Genomic DNA, 25761 nt, shown 5'->3' on the forward strand with positions numbered 1-25761 from the left:
CGCGACAGCTGTCGGGCCACTGCTCCACTGTTTCAGCGCAAGGCATCGCCTCCAAGCAGGCCAGCCGCGCTGCGGCTGGCTGCATCGTGGCTGGCTGCACCGCGCTTGTGTGACCACAGCCACGCCACTCCGGCTCGAGCCGATTTGAAATGTCTCCGACATCGCACCAGACCGACTTGCGACATCAATCGTCTGTCATCCATCTTCTATCGTCTATCGTCTATCATCCATCTTCTATCGTCTATCATTTATCATCGTCTATCACCTTCGCCTTCGCCGTCGCCTTCGCTGTCGCCTCCTCGATCCTCCCCGCCTCGCGCCATGGCCACCTCGTCCACAACTACGATCGTCGACATCCCCGACCTCGTCCTGCTTGAACTCACGGAGCATCTCGATCTCGTTCAAACTGTTCGGCTCTCGGGCACCTGCCGTCTGTTCCGTCGCTCCTTGGCCCACACCATCCATCAGTCCATCACACAGTCGGCCCTGTTCCTCCATCTCCTCGGCTCCGTTGATCTGCTCGCGCTCCCAGCGTCGCCGTCCGATGAGCCGCTTTCCGACGTTGTCTCATGGTTTCATCTGCATCGCTCTCTTCTGAAGCAGCTCTACGCACATCTTCATGCTCGCGGCATGCACTCGACACCGACATCACTTCCTTTCGGTCACGAATCCTGGACACGCTCTCGGTTCTCCATCCTCGACCATGTCACTCCGCGTCTGCACCTCTGGCAGCATCAGATCTTTGCTGCCGTCGGCGCCCCCTACGAACGCTACATCCGCGACATTGCTCTCTACAAGCGCACGACTCCCCAGCCGGCCCTGGTCCACGAGCAATCGCACGGTCAAGTGTCCGAGCCCTCACCCAATCCCGATTCGTTGCCCTTCCAGCCGGCTCTCTTTCCCATTCCCGTTCCCGAGGACGAGTACCACTCCTCGGCCGTGGACGATCTCGAAACCCAAATCAGAGAGAGCTGGGATCTCTTTGACGACGTCGACCGGGTCCAGACCGTCGGCCCGCAGCCGGGTCTGGCTCTGAGTCAGTCCGAAGCCAACCTTGATGCGAGTCTGCGGCTGGCTTGGACCACTCTGGCCCGAGAACTGCAAGGGCATCCGTATAGTCCCGGCATTCCAACCCAATTTTCCATCCGCCCTTGCCAAGCATCCAACTGCCTTGGCCGTGTTGGAAACTACCGCTTTTCGCCCCTTGCGCAGATGTTCCTGCCGCCAGGCGGCGTTGTCTCCATCAAAACCCCATTTATCGCGGGACTGCGGTACTTCATGTCGACTTGGATCCTGGCACTGCTCTATCCGCACATTAAATCCAAGAATGGTCTGCTGTATCACAACCCACAGCGATTCTTCCAGGTCATCAAGGCTACGATGGACTCCCTCGATCTCGATGGATTCATTCAAGCGGTTGACGACGAGCTCGGCCTCATGTCCATCGTCGATCGCGAGCTTGTCGAGCTGGTCAACGAGCTGGCAGCTTCTCAACCCGAGCTGCTCGCCAAAACCACCTCTGGGCTCACCCCGCGGACGCTTCCAACCACCCAAGCGGTCCTGCAGAAGCTGCAGCACGAGTTGGCCGTTGCCTCAGGCCTGGATCCCGAGACAGCCGGTGAGCTTGTTCAAGTCTCGCCCGAGCTGCTGAAGAACTGGTCCGAGACTACATTTGGCGACTTGCGCAACTGCCACCAAGCTGGGCTCGAGTCTTGCTTTGCCATCTATAGCATGGCCATTTTATCTTTCATGGGCAACCTCGAAGGCGCTCGGCCCAAGCCGGAGCACGACATCGAGTGGATGGAAGATGCTCTCATCGAGCGCGGTGAACGGGCCGTGATCTCGTTTGTGCGTTTGAGCGAATCAGACAGCATTGTCGTGCCCTCGTTCATCGCCTCGGATCACAGCGACGGAGACGGGACCCTCGAGGGCGACATTTACGACCCAAACGCCAATTTGGCTTTTATCGGCCGGCGAGGCGCCATCGTGGTGACATGTCGTGTGCAGGTTCCATCGCTTGTTCGTCGGTGATGGCATCGGCATGTCTCAGTCGCCGGTCGATGCGTCACACTCGATATTGGCCAGCCGACAACAGGCCAATCGCCCGAAGATCGAGAATGAACCAGGTCGATGGTATAGAATTCAAGAGTATCATCTGGCTCGACGTGGCATGAACCTCGAATACACACACCGGTCGTCATAACTGGAGAATCCAATAATAAACGGGACGCCCCGGATTTTGGGCGTTGGACAAATAGTTTTTTGCTTCAAAACATCGCGAGCTGGGTACGCAATTACGGATTGGTACTGTGTATTTGTGCTGCCGTCCTATCCAGGTTCCAAATGAGTGGAACCGTTAGTCGCGGGGGCGGTAGAGGTCCATTCCGATGATGTCAGCGATGTATCCAATGCCAACCCATGTTGGCGTCACAAACCAGGTGGACGGATACGATCGGAGTGCAATGACAAACATGGCATTTGGGATCGAGATGTCCAGGTAGCCGAGCGATGCTGCGACGGGGTGGCGGATCGGCGGACATGGTGAGTGGTGGAGGATAGGGTAGTGGCGCAATACAGCCACCGTCAAGCACAGGGCATCTCGAGATGGCCAGATACGGAGGTGTACACCCTCTCTTGTGGTCAAGATCAGATAACCCACCAAGCTGCTCAAGAATCAGATCCACATTGAGCTCCTTGAAGCGTAGCACCCAACCCTTCCAGTAGTGTCGCGACGGCACTGTAGTCGACATGGCAGCATCGAGGTTGATCAAGAGCGACTTTGCCTGATTCATATTGTCCTGATGGTCGCTGTAGAAGGCGTCCAAGTACGACTGAAAGTACTTGCAGCCCTCAATGTGGAAGTTGGTGGTGGGAATGAAGAGTACGTGGCGCCGATATAATTGGATGTACTCCATCAAACTGGAGAGTTGCTCGGCATCGGTCTTGAGCGGCTGGTAGAGGAGAGAGCTGAGTGACTCTGGGGTCGAGTCTGGAGCGTTTCGATTGTTCCGGTCGATGAGGGGATCGTTGGAATCACACAGATCAGACAGGTTTCAAGGACTGTGAGCATCGCAAGTACCCCCAGGCGACCACTGGCGAAGGTGGCTCGGAGCTTTCTCCAGCAAGCGCCATAGCGATCCTCATTCTTGGAACGAGCAGTTCGGCTGTCCCCAGGCCAGTTATCTTTGAATATCGAGGCGAGAATAGGCGTCACGGAGTCTCGCTCAAACAACTTACAGAAGCACGGGATGCTTCCCGGAGCCTGTACCGATGTTTCTGATAGGAACGGGAACCAGTACTCGCTATTGGTGAGGTCCCAACAAAAGAAGCTCCTGTGTGGGTTTGGAGGCAAACGGGGTCAGTAGTCAAGCGACGGCCCTGCACCGGTCCCGTCTGGTGTTCATACTCGGTAGAGAGGCCCACCTCCATCAGCCATGGCCAGCCCGACATCCATTTCCAGCCATGCATCGCCCACCTGGCAACCAAATCGGACTGCTGGATGTTGAAGTAGATGTTTTCATGGTTGAACAGAGTTTCGATCCGTTGCATTCCAAAGTCCTTGGCAGTCACATCGGTATGAATGTGGCCTGCAGATAAAGTTGATGCATTAGCACCACCTCTCTTCGTTGCGAGGGGTGATTCTGGTCCATTTTTGGTGGTGGGGTGGGGGTCGTGCGCTATCTTCAAGTTCCCACTTGCTCCACAGCTTGCTGTGCATTATCCCAAAAATGCAATGCTGCCCCAATGCTTCCAAACGAGCTCTGTGGGGAGGGGGCCAACCTGTGATCGGGTCGTAGAATCGAATATCCAGATCCATGTTGGCCGAGCGTATCTCAGATGCAGCCGCACGATAGTGGAGCTTGCTGCGGTCAAACGTGACAGATTCGTTCTCGTTGATCTTGTATCGTATCGTGCCTCGAAGCGAGTCGTTGCGCGCAACCCAGTCCTCACGGGGAGCGGGATCGATCGTGACCACATATGCATACGGCCGCTTCTTGGCTGTCATAGCGTGGATTGGAGTGCGTAAGTAACTTTCGGGGTGCGCCAAGCACAGTGGGACGTCCAGCCTCCTCGCCCTCATTTGAGAGTTTATCTCAGGCTGAAGATGATCTGGGGCACACGTTGCCGCCAAGTGTTGACCCACCCTTGCCCAGTGCGACAAAGGCATTCTTTCCCATGCCAATGAGCAGACCACAGAGTAGTACAGCATGCTCCATTAGGTTTCCGCGCTTCCTGATAATCATGGTCGAGGGCGAGTTGATGCGTTCGTGTATGTTCAGACAGGCCATCGCCGGTGCATTGAGTTGAGTCCTCCATCCAGCGATAGAGTTCCAAGGCGGGGGCTCGGATCGGTCCAGGTTCTCGGTTTCCGCGATCGAGAGGAGCGACTGGTACGACTGACTGACGGGCGACGATGGCACACGCCGCGACTCGTAAGGGATGGCGGCGACGGCTCGGGCTGCCAGTTCCGGGTCTTTGGAGTGAAAGTCGAGTCGGTGTACCAGCGCTGACAGAAACCGAAAGTTGTTGGTTTCGTCCAGGGCGATGGTATTGAAGATGCGCCTTCGAAAGGGCTTTCTCAGCGATTGGTAAATCTCGTTGTAGTGCTCCCATATGCTTTGGTTGTACTGTATCAGCCGGGTGAGGTGTAGGGCAGTGCGGCTCAAGTGAGTTTGGGTCCATCCGGTCAAAGCCGACAGATTAATACCGCCTACTCAGTGCGGGAGTAGATCATGCGTGTCTTCATATACAAGCGCAGGGTCTCGCCACGAAAGGGCATCTGGAGTGGCCACATACCATCAGATCTTTGAAGCCCGCTGCCGTGGGGGAGGGTAAATCAAATGTATATCAGCATACTAGTGGGGACTTCAAGCTGGCATGCGGGAGCAAACGAAACTATCGACTCAACAGCATCTTACCGTACTCCTGCTCATCCCTCTAGGATGTTGTCAGGCAAATGTTGGCCGAGCACGTTAAAGCGGCCCCACGGATCGGCTCTGAATCGACAGAGCAGCGGCAGTGCGAACACAACTTACGGCACTTGATCGGGTGGTACTATCGTGGGTGAGGTTGTCCTGCATCTGTTCGTTGTACTTCATTGACCAGACTGGTGGCGATCAATACAAACAAGCAGTCTCGTCAGATCCACAACCAACCGCACCTCCACGACCAGGCCGTGCAAAATGCCCCGCGATGCTGAGTTGCAGTGACAGCGACATCAGACACTTTCTATGCGAGTGTCGTATTTTACGCATGATTGATAACTTGTGCGTTGCACGGTCTGCCCCCGCCGTCTTCCCGGGGAGGCACGACGGAATCGAAAGCAACTAGCGCTCACACAAACCATGACCGCGCCACTTACCTTCCTCGGGATGGATATAGGCATCCATGACCTTGGCCCAGGCCCACTTTTCCTGTGTCAGATCTGTCAAGGACACTCCGAGCTTGGGCAGTTCCGAGTACGATGTGGCGCCGTCTGTGCTGATCAGTCCCAGGTCCATCGAGAGGGGCTTTCGAACGGAGAGGAACACCTTGAGGAGCGGGACGCAGGCGTAGCCCATAAACTCCTTGTTCCTGACCACATGCCATTCCGCCACACGCGGTATCGATTGTGTCGAAACATCGTTTTTGGATCGTACCAGATATACGACGCCCACACAGTGAGTCACACGCACAATGTCAGCAAACACTGCAGCAATCCTATGGATGCACTAGATTTGACTTCCGTACTGTATGATGCCCGAGTTGTTCAGGTCCCAGAGCGAAAACTCAATGTTCTGGCGCTCGACCCATTGCTGGATGTCATGGACTTCGCCGGGCGGGATTGTGATGTCAAAGACCAGGTCTTGGTTCCAATCCATCTTCTTCTGCCTCGCGAACGGATGAGTCCCCAGGGCGTTAGTTGGGGTGGAAGAGATTGCTACCTTGCACCAAGTATATGTGAAGACACGCATACTATGCAGGTGATACTCAACTGCGTCGATCAATGCTGTGGTTTCCCGCGTGATTCCAGCACACGTCACTCGAATCATTGGATCGACGCCATGAAAGTCGATACCGCGGTGCTTCCGAATCTTGAGCCTGTCAAGCCAGCGACCGATGCAAGGGCCAAATGTGGGTGAGCAACGCAAGCTAGGCAGCTGGCTGCCTTAATATCTCTTTGAAATCCAGTCCCTGGCGCTGCTGCGGCACATCGCAACGGACGGCTGAAAATGGACTCACCCCGACACCATCTCCAGGCCGCGCACCGACACGATCCGGACAATCATCTTGCGACGCAGAATATTGAGATCCTCGATGATGCCCGTCTCCTGAATCTTGGTCGTCACCGACTCGGTCTTGGTGAAGAAAAACTCGGGATCGTCCAGATACATGGATACGTAGTAGTCATCCAGCGTCGGATATGTGGCTGTGAATTCACACGCAGCCCTGACCGACTGATCGCCCCCGGGTCCGCGACGAGGTACGATGGTTAATTGACGTCATTCACAATGGTGAGGCCGGAATCGGGGATGATCAAGGATGCAGCCACTCCACAACTGCAGCGCTATCTACGCCGCCAGTAAGCAGTATTGCTGGCTGGTGCGCCCCGACGCCGCCGGACGATCAAGAATAGCACAGGGCTCGCCGTCGCAGTACATCACGCTGCCCCGAAACTAGTACTCAGCCAGCTTACCGGCTGTGGGATGCTGCTTCGGTTCGGCAAGGTGTCCCAGACCCGCATTTCGTTCCACACATGGATGTTGATTGCGTGCTTCGTGGCAATTTCGTCTTGGACAAAGTAGTACTCGGCGGCGCGCTCTCGTCGCTGAGTGAGCGAGGACTGGTAGTCGGCCAGGAACTCAAGAAAGTCCTCAAAGTCCAGCGATCCAGTGCAACTCGTGTCGTACTGGTAGAAGAGCATCGTCAACTCCTCGGTCGTCATGGAGGGCCCGATTCTTGGCTTTGGGATGTCGAGTGGCAGGATAGAGTCAAAAGATCAACGAAACTCAGGAAGACAGTCGCGGAGCGAGAGGACAGGCACACGAGGATGAGTGCTGGTACTCATCCGGATGCCAGCATCAACAACCATCGTTGCTGGAGGGTGTACCATCATGGTCTTGAGCTCACTGATGGTGAGGCGCCGATAGAACTTGACAACTTGCTCTTCGCTCTCTGAGGCAAACGGATCTTTGCTTTGCTCGTTGCTGAGGCCGCCCATCGACGTGGACGCCATACGGTCGACGATGCAGAGCGAGTTCCTGGAGGTGAGGCCGCCCTCGACATTGGAGAGATATGCTTCCGTGCGGGCCTCCTGCGTGTACTGGTTGAAGAGGAGCTGGAAGCGGCGCACTTGATACTCTGTGAACTGTGACATTTCACGGCGAAGATACGCAGCACAGGAGCCAAGGGCAGATCAAGCGCTTGGAGCCGCCCTGGGATCGCCGGTCGATAGGAAGACCAAGGCTCGGCGCCATTTCCAACGAAATGGAGTTGCCGTGGCGCCATTCTATTGTTCGGCTTTGACGCCTTGGCGGGACTCTAGACATTCAGTATCGAGGCAATGCACTCAGTCGCATGAATCGGCTACTATGGTGGTTGTCTTCGCGGTCGCATTGTTCGGGCTTGTCGATGCAGCCGCTTTCATGCGCTGGTGCTATGGTGGGTGCGGGATACCAGGGTGGCCCTTGCGCTCGCTTCGGGCCTTGGCGGTCCAATCGGCCAACCCCGTCCGGTCCAAAGGCCCGCTGGCTCTTCCGGACTTGCAATGCCATTTCTCGCCTCATCTCGAGACCTCTGGCCATCACCACCGTTGCCATTGCCATCGCCATCACTCGTCGCTGCGATCTAATTGCTGGTTCCTAGCGCCCTCGCACATCCTCTGCATCGCCATCATGTCTTCCGTCGACGTCCCCGACGACGTCAAGTTCGTAGGGCCGTACCTGCAGCGCTCGCTCGAGCTCAAGGCCATCGACCCCATCGTATCGTACTACTGTATGTCGGCCGCGCTCGATGCAGCAACCCTCTCCGTGTATACATTTTGACGACCCGATCCCTTCGTCTTGCCACTGCCACTCCTCACGAATCCAACTCGCTTTCGCAGGCGCCTATTATGCCGCCAAACTTGCCGTCCAAGCCGGCTCCAAGAACAAGGACAGCCAAGTGTTTCTGATAAACCTCCTGGACTCGCTCGAGCGGGTGAGTCGCCCATATTCGCTCGGCAATATCCCCGGAGATCTTTCGCGATTGAGGTCTGCGAGGCCTCCGAGCGTACGCTTTCGTGGCGTATACCGGTATCATCTTGCTCAACCCTGTTCCTGTCGCTGCCTCATGCCACCACAGGATAAGAAGGATATGGCCGGAAACGAAGCGCTGACCAACGACACTGTCGGCTATGCGCACGTTGAATCGTTTGCCCTCAAGATCTTCAAGAAGGCCGACGACGAAGACCGTGCCGGACGAGCATCCAAGTACGATCTTCGTTCGCGACGGACCTGGTGTCTCGGTTGCTGCATGCGTCTCCGCTTCGACTCAAGCATGGGAGGTGTGTGGCTCGCTGGTGCAGCAACCCGGCGGAGCGGTGTATTGTCGTCTCATTTGCGTCTGCGGCTCCCTTCACTCACAGGAAAACCGCCAAGACTTTCCTGGCTGCGTCGCTGTTCTTCGATGTCCTCAAAGTGTTTGGCGAGATTGACGAGGATGTAAGTTGGAGGACACAGAGGATGAGGGGCAGACTACCGGGAGTGGCATCATGGGATGGTGTCGCCTGAACCTATCCGGCTATGCTCTCTCCAGGTCACGGAAAAGATCAAGTATTCAAAGTTCAAGGCCGCCGATATCACCAAGGCCCTCAAGGAAGGCCGTCAGCCAACACCGGGGCCACCTGGTGGCGACCCTGCCGACCAGCCCACGGCCCCGGCCGATGCAAGCAGCTCTAGCGATCCATTTGGATTCGGCGGTGGTCCTCCTGCGGTTGTCACCTCGCCGGCAGCATCGTTTCCCGCTGCCTTGACGGGCTCCGTGCCCATCAACCCCACACCAGCCTTCCAGCCCCGCAGCGATGCTGCCCCGTTCGATTCGGCACCTTTGTCCAGCATCACTCCCCCATCAGCTCCGTCTCCGCCGAGTCTCTCGGGGTTGAATCTGCATTCGAACGACGCTGTCGGCCATGGGTCTCCCTTTGCTCACGGAGGCTTCCCAGCAGCACCCGCACCGCAGTCCTTCAGCTATACGCCGAGCGCCCCTCCTCCAGCATCGGTCTTCCCGAGCATCCCCTCAGGCAATCCGCTGGGCCACACACCCAGCCCTCTTCCCTCCGCCTACCCCGTTGCTTCGGCGCCCCAGCCTGTTGCTGCCGTCGCAAGTCCCGCGAGGCACTCCAGCCTGTCGAGCGCCTTCGAGGTCGACTACAAGGCCATTTCAAACGCCCAGAAACTGTCAAAGTACGCCATCAGCGCGCTGCAGTACGAGGATATCAACACTGCCATCGAGAACCTTGAGAAGGCCCTGGCCATCCTCCGACCGATGAGAAAGTAAAGCGCACGAGCACGGACCTAATGCATCCCTCACAAGCGAAATGAGACACTCCTGGATCCCAGAGAGAGTGTGTGTCTGCTCTGGCCTGGTTCGTGAATATACGTGTGCCCATGCAGATTTTTGGGACGGAGAGCCGCAGCGGTGCCGGCGGCGATAACGGTGTTCGAAGCAAAACTCAATATATTCTGAAGAACGAAGCACACGTTCGGAGCATTTCTTTCTCAGCCAGAGTGTCAGGGAGGGTAAGCATGGCAAATTCATGGCAAATTCATGGCAAATTCATGGCGGTTTCATGGTACCGAAAACACAAAGGACTGGGACGAATGGAACTGAGACAAGTGTCACGCACGAGTACAAAGTGCTGCTCAGCTTAGACCCAGCGCCGGCGATGCAGCAAGCTGAGCGAGCGCAACTACAGCTTGCTTCCGAACTGCTCTTCTGTGACGCCCTTGCCCATTGCCGCAGTCGAAACCACACCGCCTTGGACGGTCTTGACTGTAGGCGACACCAGAAACGGGAGAGTCAGCAACGAGTCAGCAACAAGGCATCACCGGTTTGCGGAGTGGGTTTCACATAAGCACTGAGCTGTGGTGCATCCGGCCGATAACTTACTGAGACTGTCGGCATACTCGGCACCGGACCATTTCTGGTGGGCGAGGGTCTCGACTCCGTTCTCGCGCTCCTGGCGCTGGATCATCTGTACATAGGCGAGCATGCCGTTTCTGGCGTACTCCCGAGCAAATGTGTCGACGATCAGGGCATCCGAGTGGAACTGCAGTGTAGAAAGTAAATGGGAGAATCAGCACGAATGTCTTGGCAAGAGGCGGTTGACGCACACAGACGAGTTTCATCCCAGAAACCAGCCGCATCGGGACGGTTTCAAGCATACTTACTCCTGCAAGCGTAATGAACTGCCAGACAAATCCGAGGGAGCCGAGGTCGGCAATGAAGCTGCGGATCTGCTGGTCCGACATGCCAGCAGAGTCCCAGTTGAAGGAGGGCGACAGGTTGTAGGCAAGCATGGTGTTGGGTCGTTCGGCAAATACGCCCGCAGCAAACTCCTTGGCCTGGGCGAAAATGGGCGACTTGGTCTCCATCCAGAGCAGGTCGGCATATGGGGCATAGGCGACGGCGCGCATCACGCAGCACTGGGTCGAGGCTTGGTAGCGGTAGTAGCCCTCGCGGACACGGGCATGCTCGGCATTCCAGTAGGGGTCAAAGCCAAGAGAGACGGCGAGGGCGTGCGCCTCGGTCTGGGACAGCTTGCGGTACTTTTGGTTCCACTCGGCAACCAGGCCGTCCTTGCGAGGGTGGCTAGAGGTGCGAATGGCGTGAACAACGGCCTCGCCATAGGTCATCAGGCCGGCGTCCTGGACCCACTTGTCTTCGACCTTCTGCAGCTCATCGCCGCGCACCCCGCGCCTCTCGGCCTCGTCCATGGCGGCAGCGAGGGAAGGCAGACGGGCATTGGTGGCTCCAATGATGAAGGGATGGTCGCGGCGATCGATGTTCGAGGTGATGAGGGTGGCGGCCTCGGCGTCGGTACGGGCGACGATGATGTTCTCGACGCCCATGATGTCGTACTGGAGGCGGACGGCCACCAGGCGGTTGATGTGCTCCTGGACAGGCACGAGCACTTTGCCGGCCATGTGGCCGCACTTTTTGGTTCCGGGAGCCTGGTCTTCCAGATGCATACCGGCAGCGCCGCGCTCCACCATCATCTTGGCGAGCTTCATGGTGGCAGTGATGCCGCCGTGGCCAGTGTCGCCGTCGGCGATGATGGGGCGCAGATAGTCGACATACTTGAGCTTGGCACGCTCCTGTGGGCTGCGGGTGAAGCGGTCCTCGCGCTGTCGGCGGTCATGGAAGTTCTGGGCCATGAACAACTGCTCGACCTTGTTGGGGACAGTGTCCTGCAACGGACCGGGAACAACAGCGGATATGAGCAAGCAGCCGAGAATGGGCACGCGCAGAACGAGCACACGCAGGTGAAGAGGGCCGCGAATGGATGTGCAGACGACACGAATCTCACCATCGGGTAGTCAGCGAGATCCGGGCCGGGCTCGTTGCTGGTGGAGGCAGTAGACGAGCACTGCCAGCCAGAGACATACACGGTCTCGAGGTATTTTGCCATCTGGGTGACCTGGACGGTATCGAGGGCACCAAAGGTGTGCGAGGCGGTTCGGTTGGCCTTGTGCTTCATCAAGACCGACCAGAGCTTCTTGGCCTGGTCGTTGGAGGCATAAGACTGGTGCAGAGTGCCTCTCTTTGCGACGACTGCGAGCGACAGAGCGACACGAGTCAGCACGACTTGCGGCAGAGGCAAGAACACGAGTTTCGAGCGATCGCGATCCAAGGCCGAGCGAGCAATGCACAGATGGAAACGCTGGCGAAAACGTACCCTCTTCGGCCGTGTAGGGCCGCTTGACTTGCGCAAACCGCGGCGAGGACCACCACTGCGTCATCTGGGCGACCTCCTGGTCAAAGTACTGCTGCTCTTGACGAAGAAAGTCGTTGGACATGGCTGGAGAGGGCTGGAGAAGACTCGATGACGGTGTGCTCGGTGGTGTGCTGGGGGGGCTTCAGGTATGCTTGGGGGTGCAGCTGTCGCAGCGACAGGCCGAGACTGCAGGGGCAGCGGGCTATATAGTCGCTGTCGCCAGGTTTATTCAGCGCCCGTCACATGGAAGGCCAGGTCAGCGCTGGGTCGCCGCTGGGTCATCGGGTCGGAGTTGCCTTCCGATAAGCTGAGTCAGACAAGGGCTGCGCACGGTCAATTCACGTGGCGGCGGGAGACAGCCATCCTGCGGCCACACGGCAGCCAGAGTGCGGCCGGGCAGCAGCCAGGGTGTGGCTGCTCAGCAGGCCGTGTCCTTGCCGCGCCACACCCTGCTGGCGACAAGCGCATGTGTCTGTGCCGGCCTGCTCCCACATGGCTGTGTCGTCCCGGCCGCGACACCAGGCGCTGCCGGCTTCAGCCCGAGGCGCCGGTCGTCAGCAGTGTCTTTGTGAGGATCTCGTACATGATCCGCCGCCGGACGACGGGCATGTCGCCCTGGCTAAACGTAAAGGCTTTCTCCCGCGAGGTGTACTCGGCAAACATGCATGTGAAAACCCCGCAGTCGTATCCGTTCTCCTGATGCGGTATGTCCTGTGAGGTCGAGCCCGCGGGGTTGCGTCAGTACACGCAACAAACATCATCCCGGCAGCGCCGAGCGCGGGGAGGCTTGTCCTGGCCATGCGAAACATACCCTGGGGGTGTGGTTGACCCAGTCGGTGAGATCGAAGGGTGTTTTCTTCTTCTCCATCGACTCCTCCTGGAGGTAGCTTCTCAGCAGCTGGTGCAGAGCAGACGCATCAGAGAGTCACTCAGACAAGCGCATCTGGCGCCGTTGTCTCGATCGGGGCAGTCGGTGCGAGCGTATGGCATCGGCCTTAGAGTCCGATGCCGCGCCGTGGTCGGCCGGACTCTACTTTCTCCCGGTGGTGTGCTGGCCCTTACCTTCATGGCCGAGGCATTGGTTCCTCCGAGTGAGTCGTAGTACTCGATCTGCTTCTTCTTGAAGCTGCCGGATACATCATGGATAGCATTCAGACATTGTTGGCCGACCGACCATCTGCTGGAGTGCGCCGCCAATCGATCGCCATGCTGCCCTCGCCATCACTCTGTAGTGCTGGCAGTTTGCTCGCTCATGGCGCTCGGGTATCCATGCTTGACATTCGAGTGTATATCGCCCCTGCTGACGTGACTTACTTGATCACCGAGCAACACCAGTGCGAGTTCCCAACATGGACCGGGACGATCACGTAGTCGTACGTGAACAGATCGATCTATCGGGTCCGGAACAATACACCGTCAGTACGATCTGCAGAACCTGTACCAGACCGACATAAGCCCAGACAACCGCAGCGATCGGTCCTCTTGCCTTCTTGGTCCACCGACGAACGCCCTTGTAGTAGCCCATATCTTGCAGCGTCTTCAGAAAGAAGGTGCTGAACCAGTGAACCTTTGGATAGCCCGCGCATGTCTTTGATCGGTCCATGATCAGTTCTCCATAAAAGTTGATCACCTGGCGAGGGCGAGATAGTGGTCGGTGATGCGTGAGCGCGGCTTAGTTCAAGTAATGGGCTGCATATCTCGTTGGCGGCACGGTGGAGGCCCACCTCGTCGTTAAGCCACGCGCGATCGCTCAGGGTCTTCAGATCGCTGGCTTTCACGGGTATCTTGAACGCTTCCACAACCACCTGGTTGCCTCGGCGGAGGGCGTCCTGGACCTAAGGCGTCGGGACAGTCTTCGTGTAAGTATATGGGATCCATCACCATCATCATCACGCGACGCTCTTCGCGGCAGGAATCACTTGGATCGAGCATCGTGAACAGCCCCGCTCTGGCAACATACCATGTTGGATTGCTCGGCAGTCAGCGGCTTGATGACATCCTGCTCGCACAGCGACTCGAGTCGCAAGGCGCTGATCTAGATGTGACCATGGTATCGTCAGGATGTGGCCTCTGTTGGCGGCTGCTTTTCGCTGAGCCCTTGTGGCCCCCCGCCTGCGACACTGTACCTGCTCTTCGATGTCGCGATCGTCACGTAGCAGACTATCCAAAGCCGGCGTCCTGATGCCGAGGGCAATTTTGTTGCTGCGGTGTGTCGGGCATTTGTGAGTTAGCATGAAAGGCTCGTGCTTGCGCCAGGACTTGCATCTCTAAGAGCAGTAGCTGTAGCTATGGCTGCATGGATGGCATATACCTCTCCTCCAGCTCCTGGCGCGATTGCTCGAGATACTGTCTGAGGTTCTGCGGTTCCTTGGGCCGTATGGATCTGTTTTGGGCCGGAGTATATGGTCGACAAGGACCGTTTAGTATCCATCGATGCAGCAAAGTCCTTCTGCATCGTTCGTGTTCAAGGGCAGCAGCGCGGAGGCGCTTCGAGGGCGACGACAGCCAGTCGAATAGACCAATATTGCCCATGCGAAGCCTCGGCCCCGACTCACCCTGTGTCTGCGGATTCGGCTCCATCCAAACCCAGAGCCTCCGGCCCGCTTTGCCTCAGCCGTCGTAGTTGATATTCAAACAGGCCTGAGGCGAACAAAGAGCGCATAGTCAGGAACCCACACATGCGACTCTATTGGCTCGTTCCATGTCGTTGCGAACAGCGAGGATGGGCGACACTCACTCTGTTTGTCGGACATGGCAAGTCGGTAGAGCCCAAGGGTGGTCATGCTTCCAGGAACTACAAGGAAGGTGCCGCCGAGGCATTTGATATAGTAGCCAAGGGATTTAAACGTAGATATTGGATCAGTAACGCCGCTCGGCCCTGACGGTTCTTGGCAGATAATCGAGGCGACAACGGCATAGAGGATGGCGAAGGAAACGACATGGCCCAAGGAAGCATGAAGATTCAAATAGCAAAGCTGGTAAGATAAATTTCACAGCACGCTGGATCGGACGTTATAAAGCTGAGGCCGAGGGAGGAGACAAGCATGGACAAGAGCGGCTCGCAGGCGAACAGCGTCTCACCCACTCGGGCCATGAGAGAATCAGCGGAGCGAGAATAAAGGGGGGGGGACGGCACTCCTCTGCACATTGAAACGGGGCGATGCATGCCTATTCGCACACTTACGAGATGACCGTCGGAGACCGGTGTCGATTCGCTGGTGTGTTCGAGCCTCAAACTTGGCTTCGCGGGATTTGCTTAGCTGTGGGGTGGATGATGTTTGGGGAGATCAGATCGAGGATGGTGGATTATTGGAGGGTTCCAGATGGAACGCATTTGCGATCGCCGAGATCGAGTCTGAAGGAGCAAGGAAGCGCCGCCCGGGAAAGAGTCTGGGGGTATGCTGCTCGTTTGACGCATGCCCGCTCGTTCGCTCGTTCGCTCACTCACTCACCATCGTTCGAGCAGCGGTCTTGCGAGGCGTGGACAACGACAGCGACCTGAGGATGAACAGCAGCGAGCAAAGCCAGGCCAGCGTCAGCAATTGAGTATAGGAGAGAATGCATATCGAAGCACGGACTGAGGCGAGTCCGGAGCCTCACAGCTGCTACCACCTGTCACTCATGCCTCATGGAGAGGGCTGAGCCATCCGCCAGAGAAAAAGAAAAAGAAAAGCAGGAGTAGATCGGAGACAACTCACGCCGAGCTTGTTTGGGATGCTGGAGTTTGAGGCCGTGGTGTCGGTGAGGATTGGCGAGTGGAGCGGCCGGAAAGAAACACATTCTGGTCGACATCCTCGGTCGGCCGTGACTGCAAAGAGCTGGTTCGTTCCCGAAGACCATGGTCGACAGGGTAGTGTCCGACGATTGTCGAATGGCTGCTTTCGCCAAGGCTATCGTCGTCGTCTGAGATGACGATGACATCCTCGGGCTGGATAGAGGGGCTTGACTCGACGACGACGGGCTCGTCCGAGTCCGAGTCGCTTATCAAGATTGGCGACGGCGACGGCGACGGCGACGGCGACGGAGACTGAGGCAATGAGGACGCAGCGGCTGCAGCAGTGTCTGCTGGCTGCACATTCTGGCTCTTCGTTGCTTGTCGGGGAGCAGGCTTTCTCGTGGCGACGATGGCCGGCGGGAAGTATGGGCTGATGATCGATCCAAGCGAGCCCATGGCAATATGTGTCGCTGTCCTGCAGAGTTTGATGGGAGTCTCGATGAGGCCGGTGATGATTGCCTCGAGCCTGCCTCGGCTTGATGAAGGTGCATGGCTTCGCTTGGTAGGTGTTTGCGGCTCGGACAGATCGGCCATGGAGATGGTTCGTTTGCGGGGGTTGTGCGATCGGAGCCCGCTTGTGTCGGCTGGGCCGGGCCGCAGCTGGCTCTGGCTGCTCATGCGTGGTCCGGGATGTGTTCTGACGGCGATGCTTTTGCGTTCTCTGCGGCTCGGGCGGATGAGGGCAAGCAGACGGCGCAAGCGGATGGGCAGAAACCGCAGGTCGCGCGGCGATGGTTGGGAACGAAGGACAGCGCCACGACAGAGCCGCGCGAGCCAGCAACTTCGATCAGGATCCGACCTCGCCCAAACGTGCGAGAGAACAGAGCGCTTCTGGGAGGGGGCCAGCCGGTCCTCAAGCCGGACGACCCCTGCCGAATCCCACTCCACAGTTGCAATGTTTAGCGCTGGAGCGTTCAAGAGCTGTATTTCGCATTGGTGGGAGGGGAGGGGAGGGGACATGGAGGGGGCAAGGGGAGACTATTCGAATGTCGCTGAGAGCTTGTCGGGGAGCATCAAGCATCAGAATGAGGGCTCGGCGCAAGTCCAAGGCCGAAGGAGCTCAGGCATAGTTTGCGCGGATCCGCTCCTGGATCAGTCGCAGGCTCGCCACAACCTCGACATCGGCTACATTCATTAAATACACAGCAATCGCTTCGTCCACCGACTTGGCTGGGAACTGATCCTTGCTGTCGCCGGCAGCGATGCGGTCGAGCCACTTCGTCAACAGGTACCCAATGTCGCGGATGAGAACGGTCTGGGCCGTGGGATCAGTCCAGGGATCCGCCTGTGTCGACCCAGGGCCATGGAAACGGGAAGGTGATCGACGAGCAGGAGGGCAGTGTGATGTGATGAAGGAGCGAGCAGTTAGAACAGCGATAGGGTGCGCGTGAGGCAATGCAACACACTTGCACTTGCAGCTGTCCTCATCTCGATATTGCCAACCTGGTTGAGCGGCCCACGAAGAGAAAACACATACCCTGAGGACGAAGATGCTATCGAGGGTTTGGAACAGGGTCTCGTGGGACACCTGCGCGGCCAGCATCATCTCAATCACCCAACCGGGGTCGACCGAGTCTGGATCGTTGATATCCTGGGGGATCGCGAGCGTCTCCAGGAGATTGCAAAGGAATCCTGCGCAAGAGACGGCATGTGCGTCAGTCGCTCGCTGGCGAAAGCTATAGACACATTACACCTTGGATGCTCAAAAGCGATGCCAACAGCGGCCACAACACCACATTGAAACGTACGGAGCGGGAATACGTTCTCGTTGGGGTAGAGTCGGCTGCCCAGGTCGGCGACCTTGGACAGGATGGCACCTTGCCAGTTGCCACCGTTCTCTTGGCGCACTATCACAATCCGATTCCACACAAATGCAGAGCATGTTAATCGGCCAGAGTCAGCTCGAATAGCCTGCCTCAAAAGCAGGAAAGCCAACGCCAAAGCCACGTCAATCCAATCGCTGAAGAAGGCACCAGCAGAAGCGGCCTGAATGCATGTGGCTACTCACGCTTAATGATGATCGCTCGCCAAATATCGCAGACAACTTCGAGGTCCTTGTGGCCGGCGGCGTTCAAGATGAGCAGTCGCAGATCATACAGCTCCAGAGGAGTGGCGTAATCGTCATACATCTGCAAGTAGCACGGTGTTGGTTGCGGGGGGGGGAGGTTAGGGCCAATCCTGCTTGCATCGCAGCCGCGCTTGACATCGCCCAGGCCGTCCAGACTCTTGTTGACAGAGGCACAGCCGGGTCTGGGGACTCCGTGGTAGCAAGATCAGCTCGATGCCACGCCGGTCAGGCCGAGCGGGTCTACGCACCTCCTGGCAGTCCAGCAGCCGATCGTTCAGGAGCTGCAGAGCCTCGTGGCGCTCGGCAAAGCCTCCCATGCCCTGGATCGCCGAGAACAGTTCCATCTGGACCTCGGCGACCTCAAACTTTTCCTCCAGCTTGAAGATCATCTCCGAGTTGCCCGAGCTCTTGGCACAGCCTAGGGCACGGGACAGGTACTCGATGCGCTTGGCCAGATCGAGCTGGGGGTTGAAGTTGCTGCATCGGCGATTCGTGGCAGCGACGGAGGTGTGGTGGTTGTAGTGGAGGGCAAGGCGTGCCCGACAAAAAAAGAGAGAGAAATTGGCCCAAGGAGTGAGGTCAGCTCCACAGTTGCGCGAGGCAGCAGCGTCATCGCACGAGGATTTGTGTGCCCATGCTGTTTCACTAACCGATCAGTTTCGGCCATCAGCTCGAGAATCTTGGCGGCCTTGGCATGCTGTTCGGTGCGGACATAGTACTTCCAAAGCAGATCGGCTTTAACAGTTCCTTCAGGGCCACTGACGGTGGCACCGCGACGCAGATAGCGCTCAAGTTGCTGCGTCTTGATCTGGAGGCGGGGGCGGGAGGGAACGGGAAAGGCATGCATCCGATGATGGTCAGACTGGTTGCAATATCGATTCTGAGGGAAGCTGCTGCGACAAAGACACTGCGACTCTGCGTGAATATCGCAAGCCGCCACACAAGCCTCACCTGCAGCAAATACTCGTGTCGTCCTGTTCTGAAGAACCAGTCGTAGAGGTAGTCATGGAACGAGTTGTCTTGTGTGGCGAGGGCGACCTCCAGGGTGCTGTTGATGCGGTTTTCGGGGTCTGCGGAGCATCGCGGTGAAAAACAGATGGGCACATCCGATAAGCGAACCAAGCCCGTCCGCAGAAATGGCACCGCAAGCTCAAGAGACCTCGGTGGCATAATCGGTCCACTTTCGTCCCGCATCCCACTGCTCCGCCTCTGAAATACCACCGAGCCATTGCCACTTTTGCACTCAACGCACCAGAACTGTCCTCAATATCGACGTTCATATCATTGTCGAATTCGTCAAAGGCCGACTGGATGATGTGCGTGATCTTGCCATAGACATGGAGGCGCTGGTCCAGGTTGCCATCCAGCAATACTGGGAAGTTACGCTGGATGTACTGGAACCACAGCTCGATGGCACCTGCGACAACCGATTCCATTGTTGGCCAGCAAAGTTAGTGCTGAGTTCTGCGGCAGAGCAAAGGATGCGAGACAGATTCCTCTGATGCTTCCAGCCACCAATGCCGATACCCATCGCCGGCTGCCACGCAGTACGTACCCGTGTAGTAGCGCAGCTTGATGTACATATCGCAGACGCTGTCGAGGTCGGAATCGGGGATCTTGTCGACGACGCTGGACAGCAGCTTCAGAGACTCGCCGAGAAGGTGCAGGCTCTCGTTCCTGGAGATCGTGTGGCTCGCCTGGCCTTTGGAGACGCTCTGGATTTTGTCGGCAGCCTGTAGCGGTGACGCCCACGAGAGGACAGGAAACAGGAGAAACCGTCAGTAGAGGATATACGCGGATGCCAGCGACTGGTTATGAAGGCCGAGAGTCAGAAGATACAGGACGTATGCATGCGTGGAGCGGAGACGTGGGGAGAAGGTCGCACCTTGTTGAGAATAAAGTCGTTGACGTTGTAAAAGCTCGGGCAGGTTTCCAGGAGCGTGCTGCAGATGATTTCAATGTCGGTCTGCTGGTCGATCTGGTAGTTGATGAGCCCGCGGATGGCGTGCTTGATCACGGTGAGTCCATTGACGCCCGATATCAGCCCCTGGTAGGTCAGGTTTCCAAGGCTCTGCTTCTCGTCCTTGCTGACGCTGGCGGACACAAGCAGCATTCGCATTAGTTATCCAGCAGGGTGGGGAATCCAGCATGCATTCCGCCCCATCCCGATGGTGCTCGACACTCATGCACCCCCAACTATCAAATGAATCGCAAGGAACTCGCATGCTGTACAAAATGCACGGTGTCTCGGTGGTGCTGTGACGATCGGAGCACACATACGTCTTCATCACGTTCTCGAGATTGTGGTCGTTCAGGAGCAAGATCAGAGTCGTTCCTTCGATACACAGCTTCACAAACTTTGACATCGAGAGCATCATCTCGCGCTCGGCCATGAGAGCCTCGTTGGCACCCAGCAGATCGTTCTGGATGAGCGTGGACTGGTCCCGGTTGGGCATCAGTCCTGGGTACTCGGCCAAGAACCGATGGAGGCTCTGGAGGTTGCGCTGGACCGTCGACAGATCTGCGACCGAGACGTTGGATGAATACGCGATGTTGCTGGGCACGGCGCTCGGGCGCTTCTTGAAGATCTTTTCTTCCCAGATGGGCTTGAGGAGACGCGCAACGTAGAGAGCCAGGCCGTTGTAGCGATCGGAGCGAGGCGTGGAGCTGCCGTGGCGCGGCACGACAGTGCCAAGGCGGTTTGGATCCACCCGCATAGATTGGTTGGGCTCGGGTCCGGCCGGGTGGGGTGTCTTGAGGTCGGCATACAAGTGGGCGGCGGCGGCGGTCACGTTCGAATGTCGCGAGGCCGTTCGCAGGCCATCCATGACGCACGGGTGGGAGCAGGCAATGGCAAGACACATGGCCGCGGCTTGCTCATGCCCACAGTCGGTAAAGAGAGCCGTCAGCAGCTCATGAATGTTGTGCGGGCCCATGGTCTCCATGAGCAGGCGCTGCAGGATGTCGATCGGCCGAAGCTTGACGTAGATCGACACGCCCTCGTTCGTCAAGACCAGGTACTTGCGTTGTGGGTAGGCCATTTGTGTCGCAAACTCGTTCAAGAGCAAGCCTGCATCCTCGGTCGGGCGCAGCTGGAAATCAGCCACGCTGCCCTGAGAATCCATGCCGGCTCCCTCCTTGGCCTTGATGGTGTACTCGAAGAACCGACTGGGCAGCTCATGGATTGCCCAGATCCTGGAGCTGACATTGGTGGTCTTGAACTGCTCGCTCCAGTTCCGTCGGTTGCTCCGTGTGACCACGCCTGGATCGGGACAGACGGTGGTGATCACATCGGCGCTTCCATCGTTGCCGCTGCTGGTCTCGGCAGCCACAAAGACGCCGTTGGAGTACGTCGAGACGTGGTAGTGCGACAACGGGATGGGCGAAGTCGGAAGAGGCGTGGGAGGAGGGCGCACGGCCAACAGCCGAAGCTCGGTGGGACCGCTGTACTTGGAGATGTCCGCGAAGGAATTGACATCGGAACGGGTGGTAAAGTAGAGCCGGACGCCTGGAGGGTTGGTGTGCCAGGGAGAACAGTCGATGGTCAGGATGCAGCTATGGGTCGTGCGAAATACTCGTGCTGATCGACCGACGCAAACTGGTCTGCCAACAACCATCACACAACGAGTACAAGGCAAATGCGGCCGCTCTCTCGCATGACAGCTTGCGATCCCAATGCAAATGTGCCACAGCAGAGCCAGCCGCTATTTGTCGCTAGGAGCGTTTCGGAAGCACAATTGTGAAGCCAATGCGATCCAAAGCCAAGAGAGTTGCCGCCGTACCGGTGGTTGTCACAGCGAGCAGGTGGATTGTTTTCGACTCCGAGGACGAGAGCGGGTGGATTGAAAAGATCTTGAACGACTGCTGGTCCAGCGATGATGAATTGGGGTATTTGTCCAGCAGGCGCTGAGCAGAGAGATAGATATTCGAGCACTTGTATCGCTTGGGGGCCGCAAGTCCGTTGTCGCCGAGATAGGAAACCTGCAAAGGCGTGTGCGGTCAGTATCGCTGGACAGGGAATTGACCAACGGCGCACCGTCTATCGGGCAGGCATAAGAGCACATATGCCTGATGGGAAGAAAGAACGCATCTCTGCTGTGGAATCGGTGCCGGTGGACCCACCTCAATCTGCGACGAGCTCGTGAGGGTGTAGATCAGATTGCGCGAGTCATCGCATGCGATTTTTTCGATCGGATCTGGCGCAAGAGACACACTCAGTTGTTAGGTAATGGTCGCAGTGTTTGGTCCGGAAGGCCCGGAAGAAGGCACGAGCGCACGGATCAGAGCTTGGAGATCAGAGCGGGCCCACGAGACCTACCATCTGACTGATAGCCAAACAGCGTTGGCACAAAGAAGGAGAGCGTCGACTTGGAGTGGTTCAGTTTCCGAAACTTGCGGGTGAACCAGCCCTCTTCAGCCTAGAGACACAGGCAACAACGGCACGATCGTTTTAGCAGCCTGGCTATGTGTGGCGATACGACAGCCCTTGCCGGCGCTGCTGCTGGCAGGGCAATTGCGATCGATCCGCTGGATCATGTTTGTAGCAAGCAGAGCGAAGCAAGTGCTCTCGCAGCTGGATCGAGAGGGGAGGGGATCGAGAATCGGGCCGGCTGGGGCCGATTCGGCTATATGCACCTGGTATTGGAGCTCGTAAAGACAGCCGTTGGCACCGCAGGCGAATATTCGGCCGTGTCGAGTTGCGGTCAGCGCCGTCATCGTGACGCTGTCCGAGGGGGCACTCATCTGGGTCGGATAGATGCTCAGGCCACCGCTGAGGCCCTTGCTGGCATCGCTGTAGGCGACACCGTACAGGGTGATTTCGATCGGGGTCGCAACCACGATGAGATACTCGATTTGCTCGACAAAGACGCCTGTGCAGGGATCGGGCCGGTTAGCTGCCGACTCCATGCCGAGAACATTGCTGCTGCGACGGTTGTTCGATTGCTGGTGGTGGATGCCGGGCCGAGGGGGACTGTGCGGCCGCAGCTGGCGGAGATGTTGTCGGTGGCAAAGCCGGCGGCCGCCAGGAGATTCCAAGACAGACAGATAGCGGGTGACGGCAACGGGCGCAAGGCTTACCAGCGACAGGCTTGGCCAAACACACGCTGGTGATGATCTGATCCTGCTCCTCGCCCAGAACGTAGATTTCGCTCTCGTCTTCGTAGTTCCAGATGTAGAGCTTGGTGTCGATGGTCATCCACGCCCTCCGGAGTTCGGGAAAGAGCCCCATGAAGCTGCGGTACTTGAGGCCTGAGATGCCACCAGGCCGTGGCGGATGAATGCGGTTAGCCGAGCGTCTCTGATGCATTTGGCTCTGTTTCGTTTGACGCTGCGTTGCTATGTAGTGCGGCTCGTCTGTGCGGCTCGTCTATATGGCTCGACGACCAGCGATTGGTAATCCCGGGGGAAGATACACGTCTGACTGCCGGTGAAAGAGGCAGCATACCATCGTATTCATCGTAGAGAATCTTGGGTAGAGGATACGAGACTTCCTTCTCCAGCAGCTTGAATGAGATTTTTTTTTCGAGGCCATAGCCGGTCTTGGCCCGGTCTTCGGCCGGCGGGCTCTCTGCGGGACGGCAGCGAGGCATTAGCGATGGGCGATTCGCGGCGAGTCAGGGATATGATTCGATGCGTTTGTGGCAACGAATCGCTGGATCTGGGTCGGACCTTGCCGACCGTGCTGGTGCGATCTCGAGACTCACTCTTGAGCTGTTCATACAGATCCTCGAATCTGGTGGACATGTGCAGGGGATGGGAGACGGGAGGATGCGGGTGTGGCGGTCATTATCGGGTGCGGCGACATGTTCGAGTCGCTAGAGTCGGCGAAAAGAGAGAGGAGCCGAGGGATCAAGCAGGACTGAGTACCTGTCCTGCCGAAGCTTTTCCTCAAAGTGGAGGATCGCATCCGAGACGTCGCGAACGATGGGCTCGGCATCCGAGAGCGTGGAGGTGCTCTGGACGAGCTGCGGGCGGTACTGTCCGGCCAGCATCTGCATTCAGAGATACGATCGGCGGTATGCGCGGGGTTTGGGCACGGCAGAGGGCAGCCAGCACAGGGGTGTGGATGCAGCGGCTTGAGCGATCGGCGCGAACGCAGGACCGGCACGGACGGATGCCAGATCAATCCCAGGGCAAGAAGAAAAAAAGCGAGAGCGAGGGCCGGCGACAACCCTCGAGGGCCGAGGCGCGGGATGGCGGGGAGGGGAGGCGGGGCGGGGCGGGCAGCCCTGGGGGACGGTAGCCCTAGCGGCGGTGGCGGTGCGGCCATGGGGTGGCTGGCCACACCGCATGACAGGCGAAACGGCACTGCCCGAATACGACACCGGCGCATCGATAAAGCAATGCATCGAAACATCTAGATGTGTCGATGCATCTACGCCAGCAGCACCAGCAGCACCACCAGCAGCACCAGCAGCACCAGCAGCAGCGGATCCCCACAATCGCTGCGGTCCCACCAGTGGCCCGTCCACAAGCGCGGCACCGACGGATCACAAGTCATGGCCCATCATTCCAACGCAAACTTTTTGAACCCGCCGCTCGCCAATCCGCCCCACATCGCCATCTCTTCCTGCATCTGTCCCCCAACCCGTCCGCTCGTCCTCTGGCGACTTGCTCGTCTTCGGACCGGCACCCCTCCATCTGGCCTCATAGTGCTGCTCTTTCCTGTGCCGCCGCCATTCCCGACATCCCCACGAGTGCTGACCTGCTCACCCAACCCAACCCAACCCAACAGCTATGGGTATGTACGCGATAGCTTTGGCTTTGGCTTTGGCTTTTGGCTGATGGGGCACTCCGGACGCTTGCCTGGCTGCTGCACTCCTCGCATGGCTGCTGCACTCCTCGCTTGCTGACTGTCCTGGCCTTAGACTCCATCGTAGGCATCGATATGTCGCCGCTGCCCTCGACCATGCTGGTCACGGCCGCCGTGCTGTTCGCCCTTTCGATCTTCACCGAGGTCATCATCGCCAAGACGTATCTGCACAGCCCCGTCCACCACCAGTTTGCGAATCTGTATGAGCAGCCCTTGGTGCCATATGCGCCACCCACCCCCGTCCACTCTCCATCGGCGGCTCGCAAGCAGCCCCTTCCCATCAAGACCCACAACGCCGTCCCCGCAAAGGCCAGCTCTCCCCTGGTTCGCTCGCCCGAGCCAGCCCCAGCGTCGGTGCAGTCCGCTGCCGTCCCTGCCACCTCGCCCATCTACTACGAAGTGGTCGAGTATCACCCTCCCTCTGGCCAGGAGATTGAGTTGCGTGTCGGCGATGTCGTGACGCTGTCCAAGATCCTGGATCAAGCCATCGCAGAGGTCAGTCGACAGCCAAGCCCGAGTGCAGTCTTGACGGCGATGACCATGACCTGGGTTGCAGATAACTTGTCGACGCCCTCCCCCCTCCCCCAGCTCGCTCATCATGGCAATCTTCGCTTACTGACTCCATGCGCTTCCAGGGTGTCGACCAGACCAGCGGCCAGAGCGGCTTCATTCCCATCTCCAAGATCCAGCACTATTTTCCGCACACCGTCGTCTCGGCAGCCGCCTGATCTCGCCAGCCTATCGCCGATATGCCCGGCTCTCGCAGACAACCGCCGTTGTGCATCCACTCACCACCCAGCTAGCAGCCTTGGTGCCCTTCTCCCTCGACCACTCAACCACCCAGCCATACTTGCCGCGCTCTCAGGCATTACGGGATCCCTCTCGATCCATTTTCCCTCTTATCTCTCAGCCTCTGGCTCCATCACGTTGCCGGCTTCTACCGCTGCAACGCCTTTGCCACCTGCGGGCCCCATACTCTCCTTTATTCGATCGCTGGTTTCGATGCTGTGTTGGCTCGACCATTGTTTCCACTCGACCGCTGTTTTTTACCCGGCCTTTCCCCGTTTGTTTTATGATTTCATCTTTTTGGTGAATACATTCTGTTTGAAACAACAACGCGGCGACGGACATCGAGACGGCTGTGGACT

General features: G+C 57.9%; 7 protein-coding genes across 7 annotated transcripts; 3 read left to right on the plus strand and 4 right to left on the minus strand.

Moving 5' to 3' along the window:
* The first annotated feature begins 197 nt into the window (after positions 1-197).
* Positions 198-2289, plus strand: BJ171DRAFT_504701 (uncharacterized protein). Its single transcript, XM_053110959.1, has one exon. It carries the CDS (start codon positions 322-324, stop codon positions 2029-2031), a length of 1710 nt encoding a protein of 569 aa, XP_052966648.1. The 5' UTR covers positions 198-321; the 3' UTR covers positions 2032-2289.
* BJ171DRAFT_504703 (uncharacterized protein) lies at positions 2290-5693 on the minus strand. Its single transcript, XM_053110960.1, has 11 exons — positions 5640-5693; positions 5363-5510; positions 5037-5107; positions 4920-4938; positions 4798-4817; positions 4145-4628; positions 3781-3999; positions 3476-3587; positions 3238-3332; positions 2660-2989; positions 2290-2511 (listed from the first exon to the last, which is right to left on the minus strand). The coding sequence occupies exons 2-11, from the start codon at positions 5499-5501 to the stop codon at positions 2357-2359; spliced, it is 1644 nt and encodes a 547-aa protein (XP_052966649.1). The 5' UTR covers positions 5502-5510; positions 5640-5693; the 3' UTR covers positions 2290-2356.
* A 2020-nt stretch (positions 5694-7713) lies between these two features.
* On the plus strand, positions 7714-9717 carry BJ171DRAFT_504708 (Vta1 like-domain-containing protein). Its single transcript, XM_053110961.1, has 5 exons — positions 7714-7974; positions 8084-8178; positions 8323-8450; positions 8606-8681; positions 8776-9717. Exons 1-5 carry the CDS (start codon positions 7875-7877, stop codon positions 9514-9516), a joined length of 1140 nt encoding a protein of 379 aa, XP_052966650.1. The 5' UTR covers positions 7714-7874; the 3' UTR covers positions 9517-9717.
* On the minus strand, positions 9718-12133 carry BJ171DRAFT_504709 (isocitrate lyase). Its single transcript, XM_053110962.1, is given in 6 exon segments — positions 9718-9775; positions 9787-10011; positions 10129-10288; positions 10410-11429; positions 11549-11793; positions 11918-12133. The coding sequence occupies 5 exon segments, from the start codon at positions 12036-12038 to the stop codon at positions 9929-9931; spliced, it is 1629 nt and encodes a 542-aa protein (XP_052966651.1). The 5' UTR covers positions 12039-12133; the 3' UTR covers positions 9718-9775; positions 9787-9928.
* Positions 12134-16523, minus strand: BJ171DRAFT_442242 (uncharacterized protein). The gene is made up of 14 exons (XM_053108089.1): positions 15655-16523; positions 15409-15454; positions 15141-15216; positions 14694-14843; positions 14512-14596; positions 14268-14339; positions 14083-14158; positions 13917-13991; positions 13681-13791; positions 13422-13586; positions 13271-13347; positions 13019-13082; positions 12768-12854; positions 12134-12667 (listed from the first exon to the last, which is right to left on the minus strand). Exons 1-14 carry the CDS (start codon positions 16347-16349, stop codon positions 12491-12493), a joined length of 1956 nt encoding a protein of 651 aa, XP_052966652.1. The 5' UTR covers positions 16350-16523; the 3' UTR covers positions 12134-12490.
* A 104-nt stretch (positions 16524-16627) lies between these two features.
* On the minus strand, positions 16628-23928 carry BJ171DRAFT_98091 (Nup133 N terminal like-domain-containing protein). The gene is made up of 19 exons (XM_053116017.1): positions 23668-23928; positions 23505-23533; positions 23246-23368; positions 22879-23049; positions 22435-22670; positions 22118-22217; positions 21922-21995; positions 21582-21780; positions 20080-21307; positions 19685-19892; positions 19355-19532; positions 19052-19216; positions 18751-18869; positions 18450-18607; positions 18048-18276; positions 17740-17860; positions 17480-17578; positions 17209-17363; positions 16628-17016 (listed from the first exon to the last, which is right to left on the minus strand). The coding sequence occupies exons 1-19, from the start codon at positions 23796-23798 to the stop codon at positions 16792-16794; spliced, it is 3948 nt and encodes a 1315-aa protein (XP_052966653.1). The 5' UTR covers positions 23799-23928; the 3' UTR covers positions 16628-16791.
* Positions 23929-24372: 444 nt separating this feature from the next.
* BJ171DRAFT_599004 (uncharacterized protein) lies at positions 24373-25724 on the plus strand. Its single transcript, XM_053114883.1, has 3 exons — positions 24373-24541; positions 24669-25108; positions 25249-25724. The coding sequence occupies exons 1-3, from the start codon at positions 24538-24540 to the stop codon at positions 25339-25341; spliced, it is 537 nt and encodes a 178-aa protein (XP_052966654.1). The 5' UTR covers positions 24373-24537; the 3' UTR covers positions 25342-25724.
* The last annotated feature ends 37 nt before the right edge of the window (positions 25725-25761 follow it).

Source organism: Polychytrium aggregatum, assembly GCF_025602895.1.
Source record: "Polychytrium aggregatum strain JEL109 chromosome Unknown BJ171scaffold_18, whole genome shotgun sequence".
In the NCBI taxonomy this organism is placed as follows: domain Eukaryota; kingdom Fungi; phylum Chytridiomycota; class Chytridiomycetes; order Polychytriales; genus Polychytrium; species Polychytrium aggregatum.